Here is a 24,757-nt window from a genome sequence, read left to right as displayed (position 1 = left end):
GAAACTTGCTTTCCATCAGACTCATGACCATTGTTATAGACTGGAGCTGACTCACTGAAGTTTAGGGAAGGCGTTATCTAAACATGCTCTGTGCAGGGAGCAGAAGCAGATAAGCCCTTACATCATCTATTTCAATTGTTGGTACAATGATAGGTGTTATGTGGTGTTATCTTCTATCGTAATACTGTCTGTGGTGTAACTGCTGTAAAGAAAGACCCTACAAAATTGACATTGGTCAGTCCTTTATTGACTTAGTTGTCAGAGTGAAAATTGCAGGACTTAGTACTTTGTAAAGCATAGATAGTAGCATGGAAAATGTAAAAAAAAAATCTTAAATATGTTTAACACTAAAAAATAGCTCATTTTCTGGTGACAATTTTTGTCTTCAAATTTTAGAAACAAAGAAATTTTTATTTCCTTTCCTTCTCTGAAAAAGACATGCAATTCTTCCAACTTTTCTACCTCTGGGCATTGGTAAAGTACTTCAGGTAAATAGGTAGTGTTTTCATTTCTCTTCCCGGCTCCTTTACTGTAATTTTATCCGCTGTGTTCAGGTCAGTTGTTAATATAAATTCCTACACTGTGTGCTGTACACAATCCTATATAAGCCTTTATGTAAGTCTGATAGGCTTACACACAAAGAATGGGGCAGACTTCGTAATGAAAATAGAAGTCTTTCCATGCAGCTGGACTTATCATTGGAAATTCACGTTAAAGGGAACCTGTCAGGTGGTTTTTCCACCATAAACTGGCCCCAACATGGGCAAGATGAAGTATTTCCCTTTATGTTGGTGCCTTCCTGTAATAGCATAGGGACGTTCTGAATGTTTGAAAGCCTACAAGGTCCTGTGCTAATTAACTTCAGTAGTCGCGGAGGGCGGAGCAGCTTCAGCCTTGTCACACTATCCGTTTGCTAATCACACCTCCTGGGCATGATTGGCATCTTCTGCACATTTCCCTCATTCCCTGATGTCACGAGGAAGATGTCAATCATGCCCAGGAGGTGTGTTAACCCGTAAGTACTATCATAATGATATGTGTATGATAGTGGTGTATGATGGACACCATGACAGTACTTAAGGGTTAAGCATATGAAAAGCTGCTCCCTGCCCACAGTGACTACTTGGGTTAATTTGCTTTCACACATTTATAACTTCACTTTGCTGCAACAGAAAGATTACAGAGGGCAGCAAGAGAAAGGGAAATACTTGGACTTGCACAGGATGGGGTCGGTTTATGGTGGACAAACCACCGGACAGGTTCCCTTTTAAATGGTTTGTCCAGCTTCAGACCAATATTTGGGTCTATTCACATGGAGGAAAATGGTGAGATATTTGTTGTGGAATTTCAATGCTGAAAAAACATCCTCCCATTGACTTCAATGGGTTCCTTTTTCTGCTAGCATACTCCATTTTCCTCATGGGGTTTTTTGCCTTCCCCTGGATCAACACTGTAGGGATTGTAGGGTTATAGGTTGGACTTGATGGACTGATGTCTACTATGTAACTATGGACTGTATATCACATGACCATGGACTGTTTTTCTTATTCCCTGGATGCAAGCAGAAGAAATGACAGCAAGCAGAGATCTAGAAAACTGTGAGAATTTGATACAGAAAGTATACTGGAAAATTGTAGAACTTTTCATTATACAAACAATAATATTCTTCTCTTAATATTGGTTTGAAACTGGACAACCCCTTTAATGTACCATACAGATTTTCTATTTGCTCCCATAATGGCAGACTTATGCTGCAGAAATGTATGTATTTAACAAAATCATAATGAAAGTGTTTGTTTTGTATTTTCAAGGTGTATGTATTCTTACATAGAAGTCTAATATTTGATCTAGCAGATAATAAAATAGTGTAATTTCCATTTCTTGAATATACGCACACTCCCTCTTCTGACAAGTATATAGATTTTATTGATAAGAATTGTTCATCCATTCCAGATTCACAAACACGCACTTGCATGCAATTTGTCTGACCACTTCTCATTTAGCTCATAAACAAAACCTACCTTTTAATGTATTACAAAACACATCTCTATCAGTTCACTCAAACATAGTACATATAACCAGGTTTCTTTGTACACACTTTAAGCCCCAAGGCTTAGGGCCAAGTCACGTGTTTTTATTTTTATTTTTGGTCTGGATACTTAAGACTTGAAGACATGAACAGCCCGCACCACATACTGTCTGCAGATGGGACACTCGCTCATTCTCTTGCCACATTTCGTGCATGTCACCATATGGCCACACTCCAAGAGAACACAGTCAATTACAGCGTCCATGCAGATTCGGCAAAGGTTATCATCACTGCCGGTCAGCTGCAGCCGATCTCTCTCTGGAAGAAAGAATAAGGTAGAAGATCTTTGGATGACTGAAGGAAAGGTTAAGATGGACACGATTACTACTAGATCTAGGTGTCAAAACAATTTTGGTGGCATATACTAGATGAGATGTTGAGTGCCAAAAAAACTGTGCCATGTCTTGTAACACAATTTTAGACACTTAAGTCTTGTATGAAAATTGGTAAAACTGCTAAATTCCACCTCAAAATCAAATTCTGCCTTAAACAGTTGAAAAAAAATCAGCTACCGGAAAAAAAATCTATCAGAAAAAAAATAAGCATCATGCTTGATCTTCAGATGGATTCCACCTGATAAATCCCATTGAAGTGAATAGGAGGTGGAAAAATATGGCCTGGCAGGGCCCGAATTGGACGCAGAATATGGTGAAGTAAATAAATTCAGCTTCAAATTCCTGAAACATTGGACCATCTGGGTAAGGATTTATGAGTGTAGACTCCACCGTATCAGAGAAGACTACTCCCTTATGGTCTTAGATTTAGGGTCCATTCACATGGAGGAAAATGGTGTGGAATTTGGTGAGGAATTTCAGCGCTGAAAAAAAAGCCTCCCATTGACTTCAATGAGTTTCTTTTTCTGCTAACTCATTGAAGTCAATGGGAGGCTTTTATTTCCACAGCAAATTCTCACCATTTTCCTCCATGTGAATGGACCCTTAGTGTTTATTTGGATTGATTTAGAGACATTCAGCCAAACAGTAAGCCGACTATTATTGCATTGACAGAAGTTTTTAACGTTATTTATTAAAAGTTATGTTTTATTGCCTTTTTCCCTGGGACCACTTCTGTGATTTTGATATGAATTAGGGGGCCGCCCTTTACCGTCTGTGACTAGACCATTCTAGTTTACTATATTTCAATACTTTTTTTAAAAAAAAATACAACACTTTAAAAAAATAGTAACAATTTTTTGGGGGTTGCCATTTTGAGACATGATTTTGTTTGTGTGTACAGCTCTGTAAGACACGTTGCCCATTTATGTATATAATTTGGGGTATTATTTGATGTACTTATTTACAGGGAAAAAAGCCAGTTCAACCATTTTGGCTTTTCCCCTCACTACCTCATTTACTGTATAGTATAAATATTTTTACATCTTTACAGTTTGAGCATTTTCTGATGCGGGAATATCTAATGTGCTGGTTTGTACTTGCTTCTTTACTACTATGGGACCTTGGCAAAGGGGAGTGCTTTGAAATTTTATATATTTTTATTTTTCCCCTAATAGACTTGAGCCTTAGATCTCGCTCCATGGAATGGGGTTTCTGAGGTAATTTGGCAGCTCTTCAGATGCTTTTGACTTGGGCATCTGTAGGTTTAATGCCCATTACACAGAAGACTCCAAACAAGGACATATAAACAACTATAGTGCCCACTCCTCAGTAGGTGCTATATTAAAAGTCCTGACATCCATGCTACATGTATGGTGGATGACGGGAAGGAATTAAGGCTGGTCTTACACGGCTGTAATGTAAGTGAAAATTGAAAACCCTCAATTGCGGACCATTTGCAGACACATTATATTCGGTGCGGCCTCTTACACCCCCAGATATTTTATCCGTGGTGTGCCGGGCCTCCGCACTGAATAGAGCAGGTCCGTAAAGGCCGTGAATTCACTGCACGGACCCGCCCATAGAACTCTATGGCTGAGTGCGGCAGGACACGGGCATCTGTGGTGTCTATGTTGCTGATCAGCATTATGATATCATCATTATATTATCAGGCAGGTGGGATTCCAAGAACAGTCTGCAACGTTAGGAAGTAATGTGGCCCCTGTGCTGATCACATTATGGTCAACTGTCACAAAGTCCCACAAAAGCTCAGTGCCATTTAAGTGAATGAGGCTGAGCTGCAATACCGAGGACAGACCCTACACAATGTATAGTGTTGTGCTTGGTATTCAGTGAATAGGCTGCAGGTCTTAGCCAAATGCCTCAGTCTCTTCAAACTGTTGATCGGTAGGGATGACAGACCCCACTGATCTGATGACCTCGCTCTAACTCCCGGAAAACCCCTTTAACACCATCTCCAAAAGACCAGAGTAACTGTGTAAACAGATCACTGCTGAACATGTCCTTCAAATCATCTCTGCATTCCTTATTTTAGATTAAAAAAACTGTAATATGAATTGGACTAGGACAATTGTTGAACTAACCTGCGTCATGTCTGGATTCCAGGCTTTCCACTGAAAGAAAAGGAGGAAAAAAAAGATGTATAAAGCTAACCAGATGATAGTGCTATATACTGATCAGTAGAACCAGTACATTTCTGTGTATAAAATGTAAATGATATGGCTAACTCCCCAACGTACAAGACTTTCGGTTCTCCTCGTTCTCTCTGTACAGCCTGCTGACTTTCTCCACCAGTTCCCATTTCTCACAGCATCCTGAGTAGTTGACAAAGTTTCGGGCCAGGATTTCTTTTAACTGACGAATAGTTAGCCCTTCTATTTCCTCCTGGGTTGATAAGTCTGATAATGATGCTCTTGCTTGTTTCTTTGATAAGTCATTAGCCTTAGGGAATAAAGAAAAGAGTTTATTGGAATGGTAAGAAGGAAAGCATCCATCAATGTGACACCTCTGATGCATGGACCAGTGTGCTATAACCAAACCAGCCCCTACTTCTCTGTACATTAGATAGTTATAGATGGAGCTCAGTAATGAATACTTTATAAGTACTAATAATGCTAGTCACCATTTCCCTGTTCCCTCTATTATTCAGGTAATGGCCAACATTACTCACCTGCAGATCTGGGGTTTCTGTATCAGATGTAATGGATATGGTCTCACTTGTTCCCTAGTAACAAAGATACAACATAAGCAAAGATGGTAAGAACAGTCTCTGACTTACTCAGCAAATGTAAGACACAAGCACAAGATCTATTCATAAAACAGGAGAAAAACTAATCTTTTACTTCAGGTAAGGACCTGTGGAGCATTGCAGTGTCAGTTTTAGTAAATACCTATATTTCTCATTAACCTCCTTACAGTTTACCCCAAGAAGGCGATGTTCAGTAAAATGGCAGAGCTAGTAGTCATTTAAATGGCTCTATTTCCAAAGCCGTGGTAGCTAGAGAATTTTGGCTTTCAAATAAGACCCACATCATGCCTGTATTCCCAGTAGATCCCAAGATATCACTGGTTGAAGTGAGGCTTCATATACTCGCAGGGTTCACTTCAGCCAGTGTGCAGAGAATACATACAGCTACCGGGAGAGGAGAGTGATTTCTTATTCTCCTGTACCTGTCACATCAGATGACCCAGGAAAACGAATCATGCACACAACCATAGTTCTGCAACTGCGGATATAAGTATGGTCCCATTAATATCTATGTCCCAGATACAACTACAATTTTTGCAATTTTGCCTGTGCCATATTCAAGGAATACAAATTGTGAAGGATTTTTGGCTGCACTGACCAGTGCAGGGTATCATACAGGATCCGTGACTCCAGATGACATACTGATGCAATGTGGACATGTTTTTGTGTGAATCTACACCAGTCATATGCTGGAGACCTTAATCTAATGTTTAGTGGTTGTATAATTAAAAATTTGGAACTTGTTTTAAAGTCTGGACTTATATTGCAGTAAGGTAAATTAATAGAAACCTCTTCCCTCTCTGTAGATTCAGTTTTACAGAGAGTACAAGACATTTTAAGTTGTCAGCTGGCCTGTTGCTTTTTCCCCATATAAAGTGAATAGTGGCTTATGTCTACATTTGAAGAATGCATCAGGAGCAAAAAATTAAATGAAATGTGAACACACACACACACGCCCACAAAGTTTTTCTCCAACTTTTCACCTCAAGCTATTCATAAATCAATTTTTCATAAAGTGAGTTTTGCCCAAAATTATGATACCATAATCTCTACCCTCCAATGTTTAGAAGAGTACACACTTTATTAGCTTATCAGCTTCAGAGCTGAAATCTCCCTGCATTTAAATGGTCTGTAACTTAGAACTTAGTCTCATATCTTAGAGCATGTGATTCTGGACCAAAATGTAAAGAATTTTATTTAAAATATTGCTGTTTTCAATCTGAAAAACCTCTCTAAAGTTGCCACTAGGGATCTCCCATCTAGCTACTTTGCTGCTCACTCCCAGTGACTAGGGAAGTTCTGTGGAAGGAGGGGCTAATTTTCTTCACACAATGAATGCAGAGAGGAGGGGCTGGTCTCTCTTCATAGCCTCTACACCACTTTGCTATTGTGCAATTACCCCTGGAAGAAATGTGAATAAACCATGTAATAGTAGTAGTAACAGATAGAAGAGGGGTGGAAAGCTGCTCCTTATTTTACACATTCACAGCCATGTATTGTAGCCATAATGGCGCTATCAGCAGCAGTAAAACTGACAGGACACCACATATGAAGGCATATACAGTCATAGAACAGTTTGCACAGCAAGACCCTGCTGTACTTTTGATGAAAACTCAGGTACCCTTTAATGCTTTTTGTCCGACAGAGCTTATTTTGTTGGTTTGCACTTTGGGAAAGGACTCACCTTTTGATGTTAATTTTATCTACAATATATGGTTTTAGTTTGCGCTCTCATTATGTCAGTGCAGTGTTCCAGAGGATAAACAGCATATATACAACCAAATCAGCATTGTATCTGCTCATGTGTATTAGTACCTGTGATGTAGATCCACTTCCCATGCTCCCACTTCGGTCTGATAGTTCTCCCTGAGATGAAGATACGGAAGATGAAGGCGCAGAAAGAGCGGAAAAGAAAGAGAAGGCAGATGTCTGCGATCTAGTAGTACTATCTGTGTTAACATCCATCTCCTCTTCAGGACAAGAGCCATGGTGGCAGAGCACTAGCTCTACCAAATCTTCCTTCTCGCGACAGCTCTCGGTAGGGATATTCCTTAGTGTTAGGTACTGACGTAGGTCTTTCACTTTCAGCTTCATTAACTGGGGCCGTTGAAATGCTGTTTCTTGTAGTAAATGGCAAGTACTACATCGCCTGAGGTTTTCCTGAATTGTGGAGCACACTGAACAAAAGTCTTTTTTGCAGTCACAGCAGACATGCTAGGAAACAAAGGATGCATAGTGTCAATGTGTGTTATAAGTCTCAGCATCTAGCTACCCTTACTGATCTGCTGATGCATCTACCTGTATATAGATCAGTGATAGCGTATCGACATACAGATGAGACATAAGGGTGACCCCTTATTAGATCATTGTTACCAGTGATCCACAGACAAGAACATGAAGGGAAGACACAGATTCCTTGCTGGTGACATTCACCTAAATAACCTATTATTGAAAGACAGTACAAACTGTGCTTATATATATATATATATATATATATATATATATATATATATATATATATATACTCATGCATTTTCTCACTCTGTTAACTCTAATAACTAAAAGCTAAGTTATAGGATCTATTACCCTTATTGGACCAATGTGATTTGACAGACTCCATTCTAAGTCGATACGGTCCTTTAGGATTTACGGAGACCTGTTGTAAAATTAATCTAGCTTGGCCACAACACTCATTTTGCTCAAAGCCTTATACTAGATACATCTTCTATGACTTGGCATAGATTTGCTCTATAATTTGAGACATTTTCTCTTGGGTAATAAATCTGTAAGATCATTACTCATGGTGACCCTATTACAAACAGCTATCCATTGCCCAGTGAGAGTAAGACCGCAGATCACAAGAACAAGGGTCTACTTCCCCATCTCGAAGTTCCATAGAGAACGAATGGAGAGACAGGGCCCTAATTCTTGTGCTGGTCATGGTGCCAGCAGTCAGACTCCACTGATCAGAATGTTATATATTACTGGTTTAGAAAGATGCTGTCGTCTGCGTCTTACATTACAGTGTTTTATATAAGCATTCCTCTAACAAAGTCTATTTTGTCATAGATATTTAACTGGTATAAATGTCAGCCTCATCTGGAGATAAAACTCCACAGAACATGATCTCACCTTTTTCCTAAAGACTGTGAAGTTCAATCCACAAGCTTTACATACAACATTGGAGGATGATGAAGGATATGGTGAAAAGTCAGCGCTTTGTGCAAATCTAAAGGGACCTGCTCCACCACCAAAGCCTGACTGCTGCCCTCGCACAGCTCCTGTACCCATGACTTCATTCAGCAACCCACAGCAAGAAGCCCACATGGAGCTGGCCCCCGCCTGTAACACGCAAGCAGAAATTCTGGTTAAGACAAGCAAAGACCGGGCAAGAAAACAGTAAACATTGCAGAAAACCAATAATGTGCCATAAAGTTAGCCACAGTAGAAGTAATGTCGCACCCTTGGCTCAGTCACTGCACAGCATATGGAGTACACTGTGTAAAGCACAGGGCATCACCAATCTCAAATGAATGACCTATCACAATGATAGATCATTCCTTCTTGGTCTTGGAAAACCAAAAATGCCATTTTTTTCCCTAACACATAGGAATAGCCTTGGCGGGTTCGAACTCTTAGGCATGCGCAGTCGGCTCTTCTGTCGGGCCTCGGGCAGAGCCAACTGTGCATGCCTGTGGTCATTATCTTGTGGCTGCTTACCCCAGCTTACAGTGTAAGCAGTTTCAAGAAAATGGCCGCTTACACCAGTTTACTGTGTAAGCGGCCACAGGAAAATTGCCAATGGTCACAGGCCCATGCCAGTCTTCAAGCTCTGTGTTGCGGCGTCAGCAAAAGGACAAGGGTCTGGCGTTGACTGTTGAAGCCTATGTGGTGAAGTTCTCCGCATACAGTCCTGGTGGAAATGGGGTCTTGGAACCCCACATTCAAATTGGCGGCGATTTGACCTACAGTAGACTGTCAAGAGTCCCGTAGACTCTGCAGAGGTGACGTGACATCCATTCATTGAACACCCGGTTTACGTGGCTGCCAACGTTGTCTCTGCTATATTGCAGGTCTACCCAAGACACTATTGACCCAAATTCCCAGGTAATCTTTAAAATGCTATGCCCTATGCGTCTTGCACCAATTATCATCCCACATTCAAAGTCACTTAACTTGCGACATGCTGCCATGTTCACGAGACACCTCTCTGCATCAGACTGCTCAGATATCCCGGCGATACTAGCGCCATAGGCCGCATCGCGTCACTCTGTTTCAGCGTCATATCCGACACAACCGACACTGGGACATGCCTTCCCATGACTTTTGGCCACTGAGTGTAATTTTGCATTAACTAATATACATTTTCTAAAAACTTCCTTTTCTGGTCTGTAAATACTTTTTTAGTCATATATAGGAAAAAAAAAACACTTGTAGATGGTACAAGAAAAGGAAGCTACCTACCCTTCAGAAAACATGACCTATCTGAACGCAGGGATGCTGATTTTAGGAGGCTTTTTTGTTTGTTTTTTTAAACTCTTGTATAGTCCATATTCTCAGCCTTACATATTATGTCCATTATCACAACATTTTATTGCTTCAATGCATCCGAAATAAAAAATGAAGCACTGTACAAACAGTTTTCATCAATTTTAGATCTACAGCCACTATGCAGATGTCAGTTTCCATGGGAACAGACTACTAGTAATGTTTGTGCAGTCATACTCGCTACCAACCATCCCCCATTTGTTGTTAAAGGGGTATTCCCACCTTGGTATTTATGACTATAACCGCAGGATATGTGTAATTGCTGAGGCTCCCTCTGGGAAATGCATCTATCTCAAGTACCATTGGAGATTACGCAAATTCACGTCTCTCTTTTGGAACTCTTATCAATGACTGGAGAGACTCCTGCATGCATAGTGAATGGGGCCCTGTTCTCATAATTGATATGGACCCCACATCCATCAGGCATTTATAGCATATCCTAAAGATACAGCCATATGTCAAGATGAAAATCTCCTTACATAACATACCTAACAAACTTTTGGTAGCTGACACATGACATAATAGGAAGATAAAAGAGTCCATGTACAAGGACAGTAGTACATCCATAATGCTGTGTGTAATGTTAATTAAAGGGCTTGTCCAAGAGTGGATATCATTTGTTTATGCCTAGGATAGCTCAATATCAGATCGGTCAAGGTCCAACACCCAACACACCTATGATTACCTGCTGCAACCAAAAATGATGCACAGTATACAAAGAAGGAAGAAGACCGCTTCTTTATACGCCATGTAATGGCTGTGTGCTATACAAGTAGGTAGCGCTTTACAAATTACATTGTTAGTGGTCTTCCTATAACATCTTATTAGCAAGTGAGTTTATTGTTGCTTCAGGAACAACAGGGCAAAAAAATGATAAAGTAGCCCCAACACCTTCAAGGGCCACTGCAGCCATTGTTCGATTTTTATTTTTTTACTCTTTGCCTTTCAAAAGCCATAGCTTTTTTTAAAGAGGTTAAATGGATGTATGTACAGATTTGATCAAGAAAGTGTAAAAATAAATAAATAAATAAATTTAAAAAAAAAAGAAAAAAAAACATGTCCCGGGAATACATGAATGTGGTGTCGGCGGGGGTTCGGGCATACGTATGGTCCAATCCCCCTCGCATGATTCCCGAGCAATGGAAACAATCTACTCATGTGCCTCACATTTCAGAGGCTCATCTGGAGAGAATATGAAACAGATGATGGGTCAGCAACCATTTAAAGAGGACCTTTCACCATTTTGCCCATAGGCAGTTCTATATACTGCTGGAAAGCTGACAGTGCGCTGAGTTCAGCACACTGTCGGCTTTCCCGATGTGGGCCCGGTGTGAAGAGCTTACGGTCCGGTACCGTAGCTCTTCTATGGTCTGAAGGGCGTTTCTGACACTCAGTCAGAGACGTTCTTCTTCACAGCACAGCCAATCGCGTTCATTAACCATTAAAATCCAGAGGGAGAGAGGAAGAGGCTCTACTTGTGTCCAGTACTGCAGAATGCAGGCACAAGCCGCAAGGACCAAAAAATGTAACAAGGAGCGTTTGTATGTGTGCAATGGAGACACACAATGATGGAGGAGAAGCAGGGCAGAACCCAAATGATGGGCAATGTCAGTTACGTGGGAGATAATTCTCTTCACTCCGTTCTTGAACGGGGCAAGAGCTTGACAGGGCCAGAAAACATGCAATATAGAACCTTCCTCCACTCCACATCTCCAACATACCGGGGCAACTTGAAGGATCAAAGAATGCAATTGCATTGGAACTCGATACCACCGGGACAAAAGTTTTAAGCTAGTTCCTTGGTAGTATGAGCTAAATGAGGCACTGAGGGAGAGACGATATATACAGTGCTTTTGGGATTGTGTGAGAGAATTTGAGGTCAGTTTCCCACTCCAAAATGAATTGGGGGACACCCTCATCGAAGGGTGCAATCAAAAGTTCGTAAATGTCTATATACACCTAGGCAGAGCCAATTCCCGAACACCAGAGGATTCCCTAGGATTGGGTAGTTATAGAGTCAAGTTAAACATTTCTTGCTATTATTGAGGTTTCTTTGCACAATTTCCTCTCTTCAAACACGCATTATACCATACAGAGTTTATAACAGCCCTCCAGTAACAACTTCTCATGCTGCCGTTTGGGGACCTCAGTGAGCAGCAGGTTCTGAATTTCTTGGTTGTCAAGATCACAACGATAAAAATAGGATGTATTCCTTGACACTAGTTTAGACACATCTTCTCCATGGAGCCGTCAGTACATTCTCTAGGGGATAAGCCAGCTTTTCATTTATTATCAGATGCAGAACGTGTGACAGAGTAAGAGTAATACAATACGTGTCTATACTTTGATTTACATTTCAACGCTAAACCTGCACCCTAAAATATATGGTGACGCTTGTATAGGATACGTTGTGGGTTTCCTCTCCTATGCTCTCACCTGCTAATTAACTGATTGATTCAGACTGGGTATTTAAAGGGGATTCTATAATTAAAATGTTTTATAAACTAATAGCACGTAAGAATAGCCTACAGAAAGGCTATTCATCTCTTACCTTTATTTTCAAGGCCCACGCCACAGTTTTGGAATTTGTCTTCTTTTCTTATTATGGTAATTGTGCTCAGAAGGCACAGGGGGCGTTCCCCGTGCTCAGAGCACAGCATTGTCATCCATTCCAGCGCTGCCTTTGTCTTCTGTACCATCGGCCATTCTCTTCTTACACAAGACCACTGCAAAATAGCCAATGGAACAGCTGACTGCGCATGCTCCGTCGCCATTTTGTGGTGGTCTCGTGTAAGAAGAGGAGGAGACACGTTAGGAGCAGAAGACACATGTGGCACTGGAATGGATGACAACACTGTGCTCTGAGCACACAGGGAACGCCCCTCGTGTTTTCTGAGCGCAATTACCATAATGAAGAAAAGGGGGTCTGGAAAAATGGATGATGTGGTAAAGGCCTTGGTACAATCTGCTATAGGTGAGCAATTCTCCACTAGAGAACAACAATAGCCAAATGCGAACCAGCAAGAAGGAAACCGTTTGCTGTCAGCATATCTGATCACAATACTAGAAGCCACAAATAAAGACCCCCAGATCCTACAGAAGGAGGTGCAGTGTGTGGCAAATTTTCCCATGATTCAGCCAGAGACAAAGCAACAGGTGATACATGTGATCCATTTTTTTTAAGGAGATGACTACATAGAATGATATTGAGGCATTCCTTGCAATATTTGAAAGGACAACAGTGTGAGAAGTATGGTCAAAAGTATGATGGACAGGCTTGTTTGCCCCATTTCTTGCAGGGGATGCCCTATTTTGGAAAGCCCTGGCAATACTGTTCTGGAGTTTAAGGGAGCTAGGAATAATGTAAAGACTGTGGGCCAGGGAAAATCTAAGATGTTTAAGGGGGTTATATGGGCATTATTTTTATGGCCTATGCTCAGAATAGGCAATAAATATCTGATCAATAGGGGGAAGACACCCAGCGTCCGATCCAATCAGCTACTTGGAGACACTTTCAACGCAGATACAGTATACTGTATATAATAATGGGCCAGAAGCAGAAAGCTCTGTCTGGGGGGCCATTTGGAGATCCAGAAAACCACTGAAAGAATATTGCTAAAGTTTTTCTGGCCTGGCTGGCATGGCAACAATAAAACATACTGTGAGTCATGCCCTGACCTAGGCCTCACTTTTGTAGACTCTTGGTCCTTTTACGTTTCATTGAAATACCATTTGAATGGATTGGGATGGAGTTAATTGATCCTTTAATAAAGTCTGCACATGGTCACCAACATTGGACTATATTATTTTATTGGACTATGCTAACCATTATCTGGAGGCTGTACCTTGGTGCAACATGTCATCTAAGACCATTGCCTGGGAATTGTGTTAAGATATTTTGTAAACGGTATTCCGAAAGAAACACTCACAGACCAAGGCAACGCCATTATGTTGAATGTCATGAAAGATCATGAAAACTGTTCAAAGTGTCTCAGATATGTTCTTCAGTCTGTCACTCCCAGACTGGTGGTTTGGTGTAAAGATTCAATATGACTCTCAAACAAGAAGGTGGTAGCCAAGGAAGGGAAAAACTGGGACTTCTTACTTCCATATCTACTGTGTGCCATGAAAGGAATTGACACAGTCATCCACTGGGTTTTCACGCATAGAGCTTGTGTATGGTGGACTTCCCCCCCATAGAAAGTATAATAGAGCATGTTTCACAGATACAGGACAGAATTGAAGCAGCAATGCCAATTGTTAACCCTTTAATGACCAATGAAGTACCTGTATGTCATTGGTTACATGGGGATGTATGGAGAGGGCTCATGAACCATTATGGCAAATGGAGCAAGATCGATAAAGCAATGTATGGGGTAAGACACTTCAGTCAGCTTAAGCTACAAGTTTGAAAATATAATTGTGGAGATGGGAATACTGCTAGAACTAGGAAGGATAGTTTTTGCATTTATTCATGAAAAAAATTGCAAAGTAGGTGGAAAAATAGCTCTGCTTTTCAGACAAATAATCATGCCACTTAAATTAGTCGAAATAAAAAGAATTTCTGGCACTCCAAAGTAAATTCAGAATCATGCTTTATTGCATCGAAAATGTCAAATGCTAGACGTTTTGGTCTAAGTGACCTTCTTCAGTATAGCGGATGCATAGTGGTGACACAGGTAGGGTGAGGAAAGCTCTTACGTCCAAAAACCAAAATAGCGCTCCTTCCCAGCTGTACTCAAATAGCAGTTTATACCCACATATGACATTAAGTATGTTATCCTGGGTATACCAGTGTCATACATGTGGGCATAAACTGCCATTTGGGCACACAGCAGAACGCACATGTGCATGAGCCCTATGTGCTTTTAGAACACTAATTTAGATTGTTGGTTTTTGGATGGCATGTAACATTTGCAGAGGCCCTAAAATTGCCCCTACAAAAAGGGGTCACTTCTTGGGGAATTCCAGTTTACTGGCACCTCTGGGCATCTGTAAAAACAACATGGTGCCCAGAAAATCCCTCTAAATCTATACCTAAAAGGTAAAAAGCGCAGTACTCATTCCCTTCTGAGTCTTGCTGTGTGCCCAAGCAGCAGTTTACGCCCATATATACAACTTTTTTGTCCCTGGAAAAGCCCACTTAATACTTTTAGGAGTATATGTCTCTGATAACACAAAGCAGGTGCAATATATTGGCATATTTCTATAAAAATTTTAAATTTCACTTTGCACATTAATCTTTGGGAAGCAGTCTTGGGCTCAAAATGATATTGAGAAATTTCTTGAGGGGTATAGTTTCTAAAATGGGGTCACTTTTGTGGGGTTTCCATTGTATTGGTATTTTAGCAGCTCTGCAAATGCAACATGGCACCTGAAAACTATTCCAGCAAAATCTATGCTCTAAAAGCCAAATAATGCTCTTTCCATTCTGAGCCCGCCATTTTTCATTTTTTAGGTCCCAATGCTAATAAAATCTGTGAAACAGCTGTGAGGGCCCCTTCACACGGAGTATACGCTCGCTGATTCTAAACATGTAACACGTTCCGTATCAGCGGCGTTAAAACAGCTCCCATTGTTTTCTATGGGAGCCGGCATACGTGCACTCCCCATAGAAATGAATGGGCTGCTTTTTTCCCTATTGCTTTCAATGTGAACCATGCTGTGTCCTGAATGATTCTACTGGCTTTTGATTTCTATTATTCTAGGTGAGGTAACCTATTATATGTTTAGTTAGAGCCTAGCCAGGCAGGTATTTATTTTTGTATTGTTTCCTTTTGTTGCTGCACTACCTTTTTGAGTGAAAACTCTACCTTTGTTTTGGACTAAAGAAACTGGACTTTTGTGTCTATGCCACCCCACCTAGCAACCTTCAGACCCTGACAATTGGTGGAGGATGCGGGCATACAGTGGTAGCTTGGGGCAACAACACGTCCACTCCTTGCTGGAGAAATTCTTTTGTTATATCCTGGGTAAAAGGCTGCTGCCTCGATACAGACCCAGACTATGGAGGAGATACTGAAGCATCTTGTACAGAGCAATATGCAGCAACAAAAAACAAATTGTTTGCTGATGGAGCAAATTGCGCTCCTTAAAGAGACTGATGTCACTGGCCTGCAGAGACCTGTGGAGCACAGAGATGAGAAGCGGGCTGTGCAAAGAGCTTTGCAAAAGATGACCCCAGATGATGACGTGGAGGCCTTCCTGAGTGTGTTTGAGAGAGTGGCTGAACGGGAGAAACTGCCAGCTACTGACTAGGCAGACGTCATTGCACCCTATCTGACCGGTGAATCCCAGAAGGCCTATTATGACCTCTGCCAGCAAGATGTCCAGGACTATAACGAACTAAAGGCAGAAGTTCTTGCTCGGTTGGGGGTAACCACTGCTGTCCGTGCCCGGTGGGTACATACCTGTAGCTACCATATGGACAAGCCTGCCAGATCCCAGATGTACGACCTGATTCACCTGGTGAAAAAGTGGCTGGAACCAGACACCTGTAACCCTGCAAAGATGGTGGAGAAGGTGGTCCTAGACCGGTTCACTAGGAGCTCTTCCTCCTGCGTTGCAGCGCTGGGTTGGACATGGAGACCCCAAAGATGCCAACCAGCTTGTCAGCCTTCTGGAGAGGTACCTGGCGACTGAGGCGGAACTCCGTGATGAGCCTACAGCGTGACCATCCCCCTGGAACACCCGGCGGAGGGCATCTCCCAGTAAGACTGTTCCATTATTTCAGAGCGGAGGGAAAAGAGCTCGAGAGGTGTTTTCTAGGCAGTCCACCAGCCCAAGAAGGGACTCTCTGCTGGAGAAACCAGGGCTGGTACAGTGTTGGAGATGCCATGAGCGGGGACATATTGCTGCCCAGTGCCCATTCACCTCTGAGCCAATGGACTGTGACGCTGGTGGGCGCCAGTCATTATTTGCAAGACCTGTCTGTGCTGCGGCACTGGGACTAGAGACTGGGCCTCAGATCTGCCATGTTGTGGTGAATGGCCATTCTGTCCAGGCGTTGTTGGACTCTGGTAGCCTGGTCACTCTGGTGCATACCAGCTTGATAGCTGGGGACTTTATCCCGGACAAACGTATGTGTGTTTGTTGCATCCATGGGGATGTCAAGGACTACCCCATGTCCAAGGTCACAATAGAGACTATAGTAGGATCTGTTTATTATGAAGTAGGTGTGTAAAAAACCTTATGCATAATGTGATTTTGAGACGTGATTTCCCTTTGTTCTGGGATTTGTAGGGAAAAGGTACAACCACACAGCCAAAGGTGGAAACCCCACCTACGCCCAAAGTGCATGAGGAGGGCGACACCTTGCCGTTACAGGTCCTAGCTGGAGAGGAGGATGATGCCTCTTCCCCAGCCCCTGAGCCTAATATACCTGAATTAGAAATCTCACCGGATAATTTTGGTACTGCACAGTTGAGAGATCCCACTCTTGCTAATGCTTGTGATAATGTGAGAGTTGTTAACAATGTGCCTCAGGAACTTGATGCTGACCACCAATTCCCACATTTTGCTATGAATAATGACCTCTTGTATCGGGTTGCAAAAAGTAAATAGGAAATTGCGGAGCAGCTTCTTGTACCAAAGCCATACCGCCGTATGATACTTGATATGGTCCATAATCATTGCTTGTTGCCATACCTGATGTTCTCTATTAGAGAGGTTCCACAAGCGTGTACAGGTTTTATCCCTTTTGAATTAGTCTATGGTAGACACCCCAGGGGCTTACTAGATATAGCCAAAGAAACCTGGGAAATGGAGGCTTCCCCATACCGTAGTGTCATAGAGCATGTAGCTCAAATGCAGGATCGTATTTCAACAGTCATGCCAATTGTAAAAGAACATCTGCAAAGCGCACAAGAGGCCCAAAGCAGAATTTACAATCGTTCTGCCAGAGTCCGAGAATTTAACCCAGGGGACAGAGTCCTTATTTTGGTGCCTTCTGTGGAGAGCAAGTTCTTAGCGAAATGCAAGGCCCATATGAAATTGTGGACAAAGTAGGGCCGGTCAACTATAAGGTTCACCAACCAGGGAAAAGGAAGCCTTTTCAAATCTACCATGTGAACTTGATTAAGCCCTGGAACCAGAGGGAATCCTTGGTGGCCTCAAATACAGAGGTGGGTGATTTGTTGCCACCAATCCCTCCAGTCCGTGTGAATGAGACCCTCTCAATGCCCCAGCAACAGGAGGCAAGAGAGTTCCTGCAGAAGAATAGACGCAAGTTCTCTGGCCTACCAGGGCGTACACACCCGATAGATCACCATGTACAGACAGAACCTGGGAGGAAAGTAAACCTCAAACCCTACAGAATACTGGAGGCACGTAGGGAGGTGGTGTCAGCTGAGGTTAAACATATGCTGGAGTTAGGTGTAATTGAGGAATCCAAAAGTGAGTGGTCTAACCCAATTATATTGATACCAAAGCCAAATGGTACTTGGAGGTTCTACAATGACTTTAGAAAATTGAATGAGATTTGAAGTTTGACGCTTATCCCATGCCCAAGGTTGATGAGCTTATTGAGAAGTTGGGTAATGCCAGGTACATAACCACACTAGACCTTACAAAAGGTTACTGGCAAATACCTTTGTCTAAGCAAGCCAAAAAGAAAACTACCTTTGTTGTTCCAGAAGGGCTGTTCCAGTACAGGGTTATGCCATTTGGACTGCATGGAGCTCCTGCCACCTTTCAGAGATTAATGGACGAGATCTTGCGGCCAAATTGTGACTACGCAGCGGCTTACCTGGACGATGTGGTCAATCATAGCCCAGACTGGGGTAGTCACCTCTGTAAGGTGCAGGCAGTACTAGACTCCATAAGTGAGGCAGGCCTTACTATCAACCCTGAGAAATGTGCTTTAGGGCTAGAGGAAGCCAAGTACCTGGGCTATGTCATTGACAAAGGGGTAATAAAGCTCCGGGCATGTTATACGCTCCCATAGTATTGTACTGTTGGGGGGGATTTTGCTAATAGCCCAGCGATGCTGAGCTGTAAGGCTTGCCCCTTCTGACAGTGGGAGGATACTGGTGACAAAATTAATGGCACCGATATCTCTGACAGTGGGGCGCATACTGGCAAAGTATATACTACTGTTAGTGTCACAGGACATGAGAGGTCCTCTTTAACTATTAGTAAATGTGGACAGATGTGTTGCATGTTAAAATGGATGTCTCTCTAAAGGGTAAGATACAGCCTGCCATGCATTTCCCTGCAGATCAAAAGCAGTATTACATATTGGTATTTTACATAATAATTCAAATAATATCCATACATCTGATTCCCCCAACAATATTAAGAATGGTGCTCCTGAATCCCCTGAGTGAATGGAGCAAGAAGTACAAACACAACTTCTATAAAACTAGTGCTCACTGCTCAGCTATATCTATTAATCCTATTAAAGTGAACGTGGCAGCGGTCACGCATGAATACCACTGCTCAATTCACACAAGGGACTTGGGGACCCCAATTCCTATGATCCTATAGTTGGACCTCCTGAAGTCAGGAACATATTATGTCAGAGCCACCCACCCACAGGTCCTTATGGACGGGATTTTAGTGTCCCAAATAATCCAAACGGTATGTTTTACAATCCCATTTAATCTCACCCACACATCGCAGAAGAAAGCACTATGGAGAGTTTCCTTGCCCCGTATTAAACCTATAAACTAAAGCATTTCAGTCCTGTGTATGAGTTTAGCCTATTTTTCTCTGCTTCTCTGCATCTTCAGCTTTTCTGTAACAATTGTCCTTGTCTAGAAAAGACAAGTTATCCCCAATAAAAACCTGACAGGTGGAGGCCACACCGCTGGGACCCCCAGTAGTCAGGGGAATTGGGTTCCCATATCCCTGTATGCATGGAGTGTCAGTATACACATACGTAGTCACTGGATGAAGCCTGTACCATAATACTCATCAGGGAGTATGTAATGATAAAGGATAGGAGGCATCCTTACCCTACAGACTACACCTTTCTTATTATATCTATGGGCAAATTACATTACCTCAGATTAACTGTATTAGTACATACATATATATCTGGCAATGTGTGTGTACAGTGTGTGTGTGTGTGTATATATATATATATATATATATATATATATACACACACACACACACACACACACACACACACACACACACACACTGTATATAGTGTGTGTGTTGTTGTTTTAGGATTAGGAGAAGAGCCCTGAATGATGTCACCCCCTCAGTCCTCCTATAGCCCGTGTAATAAGCGGTCCTGCAGCAGCACAGCTCCCAGCTACTGTACGTACATCACCCCTCTCTGACACACAGCTTGTCACCACAACAAAACCATCGAGAAACGGAGCCCATGACGGGGACGTCCCGTTTATTACCTTCATGACACCGTCCGGTTGGCTCTCCCCACCGACCCGGTCTCTGACACAGAACCATCAGTCGCCGCCGTTACATGTAAATTCCACCGTTAGGTGACATCAGGGCCATGTGACCGGAGCTGGCTGTGACGTCACCCGGCCATGTGACCACTCTCTGCCAGAAGAGGGAGACATGAATGGTTGTGCTCCAGTACAGGGCGTAGCTGTGCTCAGGGGCTGACTCGTCCAAGGCCCGTTATATTTCTCACTAGAACTTCAATTGTAGAGCCCTCAGTGCAGATATACAGCCCCCTAGATCAGCACTGCTGCAGTGGATAGTGACCTGCACTCCTCAGGTGGTTGTGGCGGAGACTGGTTACTACAAGTGTCGCCTCACACCTGGCACACTGCCATTGTATTCAGTATGCCATTGCTTTTAGTATGCCATTGCATTCAGTATGCCATTGCTTTCAGTATGCCATTGTATTTAGTATGCCATTGTTTTCAGTGTGGTTTTGCATATACAGTTATATCAGATTTTCTGAAACAGAAGTCTCTGAGCAGTACCAAAGGGTTATGGCTGCTGTACAGTTTGTAATCCAAGATGGCAGACTGCGCTGTTGGGCAATATTAACGCTGCTTTCACACTACCATTTTGTATCAGGCATTCATTCGGGTTTTTGCTAGATGCAACAAAACGATGATGTATTTGCATGATTTTGTGAAAAGAGACAAAAAAATTGGGTGAAAATATCCAGCAAATCCAATTTATTTAGTTTAAAAAGCAAATGCACTTTGATGGAAACAGATCAATTTTTTTTTTTTTTTGTGTGGAATCCAGCAAAATAAATGATTTCTTGTCTAAGCCTTCACACGGAGTAAACGCCCCGCTCATTCTGTACGTAAACTCATTCAGAATGAGCAGCATTAAAACAGATCCCATTGATGTCTATGTGTGCTGACATATGCGCGCTACCCATTGAAATCAATGGGAGGCTTTTTTACCTATTGCTTTCAATGTGATACGCCTCTAGTACTCTGTTCCCTTCATGTCAGTTTGCGAGCGTGCTGCCGGTGGGTGCAGGGCCGCCGATAGGCCAGTATTACTGCCACTGGCGTCAGGGGCCCGGCCAAATTGAAAAATGGGGGGGGCCCGGTTTTGGACCGCCACCGTGTGCCGACCCCTGGCGCCTACAGCAGTCATTATATGGTATGTCCGATTTCAACTCATCTGCGTCCAGAGGACGCAGATCTGAGTTGAACACATATGCAGCTGAAGCGAGGAGCTGACACAGGTCAGCTCCTTTCTTCGCCGCTGAACGCCGCCTACCGGCTGTGTAGACGCGATGTGATGACGTCACATCGCGTCTACAACTGTGCGCCAGTTAGGGAGAAAGGCGCATGGAGAGCAGCGTGGGAACGAGGAAAAGGTAAGTTTAATGTGGAACGTGAATCTGGGGGCAGATGAAGGAGAGGACGGTATGACACTGGGGGCAGAGATGGAGAGGACGGCATGACACTGGCCTGGGGGCAGAGATGGAGAGGACGGCATGACACTGGGGGCAGAGATGGAGAGGACGGCATGACACTGGGGGCAGAGATGGAGAGGACGGCATGTCACTGGGGTCAGAGATGGAGAGGACGGCATGACACTGGGGGCAGAGATGGGGGACATGAATCTGGGGGCAGAGATGTGGAGACATGAATCTGGGGGCAGAGATGGGGGGACATGAATCTGGGGGCAGAGATGGGAGACATGAATCTGGGGGCAGAGATGGAGGGGACATGAATCTGGGGGAAGAGATGGGGGGGACATGAATCTGGGGGCAGAGTTGTGGAGACATGAATCTGGGGGCAGAGATGGGGGGACATGAATCTGGGGGCAGAGATGGGGGACATGAATCTGGGGGCAGAGATAGAGTGGACATGAATCTGGGGACAGAGATGGAATGGACATGAATCTTGGGGCAGAGATGTGGGGACATGAATCTGGGGCAGAGATGGAGGGGACATGAATCTGGGGGCAGAGATGGGGGGACATGAATCTGGGGGCAGAGATGGGGGACATGAATCTGGGGGCAGAGATAGAGTGGACATGAATCTGGGGACAGAGATGGAATGGACATGAATCTTGGGGCAGAGATGTGGGGACATGAATCTGGGGGCAGAGATGGAGGGGACATGAATCTGGGGGCAGAGATGGGGGGACATGAATCTGGAGACAGACATGGAGGGGACATGAAACTGGGGGCAGAGATGGAGGGGGGGACATGAAACTGGGGGAAGATGAAGGGTGTATATGAAGCTGGGGGAGAGATAGAGGAGGGACATATAATTTACGGGTCACTGTAGGAGGATTATACTGTGTGCGAAATTTGCCGCGGCACGCAGAGCGCACCGCACATTTTGTCCCTCTTTTGGTTCTTCCAAAGTTGGGAGGTATGGGTACAGGGGGCAATAGAAAGATGTTAGAAGGTGGATGGGGGGGGGGGGGGCTATTCCGATGTGTTGTTACTGAAAAATCGTTTATGTAATGATAGAATCCCCTTAACCCTATTACACATATTTTCCACTAATCCCAGTGTTCTCACTTTATGTATCAGCCTTTTATCTAGTATAGTGTCAAATGCCTTTGAAAAGTCCATATCCACAGCATTACTCAGGCTCAGTCTGGAACTTACTTCTATATAAAAGCTGATCAGATTAAACTGACAAGACCAATCCCTCATAAACCCATGCTGTTTGAGTGTTATAAGGTTATTATTATTGAGAAACTCCAGGATAGCATTTCTTAGAAACCCTTTAAACCATTTTCCCATAATACACACTACTTACTGTTCTATGGTTTCTGAGTTCATTTTAGATATCTCTTTGAATATTGCCACTATATTTGCTATGCAACAATCATGTCATTACTGAATCCTTAAAGGGATTCTACCATTAAAACACATTTTTTTCCCGTTGACACATAGGAATAGCTTTAAGAAAGGCTATTCTTCTCCTATCTTTAGATGTCTTCTCCGCGCTGCCGTTCGGTATAAATCCTGTTTTTCGTCGGTATGCAAATGAGTTCTCTCGCAGCACTGGGGGCGTCCCCAATGCTGCGAGAGAACTCTCTAGCGACGCCTCTATCTTCTTCAGGAATGTCGTCTTCACACGTCTTCTTCCGGCTCTGGCAGTCAAACTTCTAGGCCTTGGGCAGAGCCGACTGCGCATGCCCACAGGCCACAAGAAAATGGCCGCTTACTTACTGTGTAAGCAGCCATTTTTCTTGTGGCTACGGGCATGCGCAGTCGGCTCTGCCCGAGACCTAGAAGTTTGACTGCCAGAATTGGAAGAAAATGCGGTGACGAGGCCGTTCCTGAAGATGGAGGCATCGCTGGAGAGTTCTCTCGCAGCATTGGGGACACCCCAGGTGCTGTTTGAGTGCTAGGGCCCGCCCCCAGTGCTGCGAGAGAACTCATTTGCATACCGACGAAAACCAGAATTTATTCCGATACGGCAGCACGGAGAATACATCTAAAGGTAGGAGAAGAATAGCCTTCTTAAGGCTATTCCTACGTGTCAATGGGAAAAAAATGTGTTTTAATGGTAGAATCCCTTTAAATATCACATATAAGGGTCAATCTATCATAGTACATAATTTCTTCAAAACTTGAGGGTATATGCCATCTATATCAGTGATTTGTAATTTTTAGTATTTTGAAGTCAATGGCGCACTTCTTCCTTGGTTACAAAGGTGACATTTAATGGAGAATTTACATTATGCTGATCATGTAATTGGATTTTCCTATGTAAACATGCTGGCTTGGTATGCAGTGCTGACTGTGTAACCACTGGTGGAGTAAAGGTGCACAAAGTCACAAAGGGCGGAGCCTTCAGAATGTACTTGCGCCTGTGGTGGTTGCACATTGGAGTTGGCAGTGAGAAAGAGAACAGAGTAGATTTCGGAGAAGTCAGTCACAGTAGGCTAGCATGAAGTGTCCTGTCTATTGGTGTTCTGCCATCTTCTAGTCACCGCCATCTACTGCTTTCTGCTACTTCAGACCTTCATCCTGTCTCTGGAAGTCTTCTGGTACGTGATTTCAGTTTCTTGGTCTGCTGAGACTAGCAGTGCGCTGTGCATCCAGCGCTCTCTGACCTCTAACCTCCCTGTCCGACAGTAGCTTCCAAGTCCATCCCCATCATCAGGAACTCTGCTGAACATTCCTGGAGGGTTGAGTTTGGTACGGCTCAGAGTGAACTGAACGCTCAGCGCAGTTTTTGTGCCATTTGATCAGTGTGTCTGGTGCTGGGACTCAATGTTTGTTGCTGTCATCTCATGATAAATGATAGCTGACTCCAGAAATTGTTATGCATATGGTGCTATAAATTACTTCCACATCTTGTACTAACTAGGGATTAAATGCAGGTTTAGAAGCATACAGTCTGGCACCAGTACTTAGTTCTCCCCTGTGAGAAGGTAGTATGATCGAAATCTGTGTTACTACACCTACAAATGGTATTATTGTAGGCACGGAGGTGGTGGTGACAGACTGTGTTTGGGACCCAGGAGTTAATCAGGGCACTGGACCAACGGAAGTTATTTAGTGGTAACAAGGGTATTCTACTGGGCATTTTCTAGTGAAGTAGGAGTTGTGTAAAGCGTTGTATGTGCCTGACAGACTAGACAAAAGAC

General features: G+C 43.2%; 1 protein-coding gene across 1 annotated transcript; it reads right to left on the bottom strand.

The window, feature by feature from the left end:
• Window positions 1–300: 300 nt before the first annotated feature.
• Window positions 301–20,228, bottom strand: RNF34 (ring finger protein 34). Its single transcript, XM_075273752.1, has 7 exons — window positions 20,101–20,228; window positions 8,324–8,533; window positions 7,007–7,405; window positions 5,114–5,167; window positions 4,683–4,884; window positions 4,527–4,556; window positions 301–2,347 (listed from the first exon to the last, which is right to left on the bottom strand). The coding sequence occupies exons 1-7, from the start codon at window positions 20,104–20,106 to the stop codon at window positions 2,160–2,162; spliced, it is 1,089 nt and encodes a 362-aa protein (XP_075129853.1). The 5' UTR covers window positions 20,107–20,228; the 3' UTR covers window positions 301–2,159.
• Window positions 20,229–24,757: the final 4,529 nt, after the last annotated feature.

Source organism: Leptodactylus fuscus, chromosome 1, assembly GCF_031893055.1.
Source record: "Leptodactylus fuscus isolate aLepFus1 chromosome 1, aLepFus1.hap2, whole genome shotgun sequence".
Lineage (NCBI taxonomy): Eukaryota > Metazoa > Chordata > Amphibia > Anura > Leptodactylidae > Leptodactylus > Leptodactylus fuscus.
The sequence above is the reverse complement of the archived record's forward strand: the minus strand, read 5'-3'. Positions and strand labels throughout refer to the sequence as shown.

Bases quoted from the DNA above. Each gene is read 5' to 3' on its own strand.
- RNF34 (XM_075273752.1), bottom strand. The intron at 4,885-5,113 runs GTGAGTAATGTT...TTATTCCCTAAG, and splicing joins CAGAAACCCCAGATCTGCAG to GCTAATGACTTATCAAAGAA. The intron at 4,557-4,682 runs GTACGTTGGGGA...CTTTTCTTTCAG, and splicing joins CGAGGAGAACCGAAAGTCTT to TGGAAAGCCTGGAATCCAGA.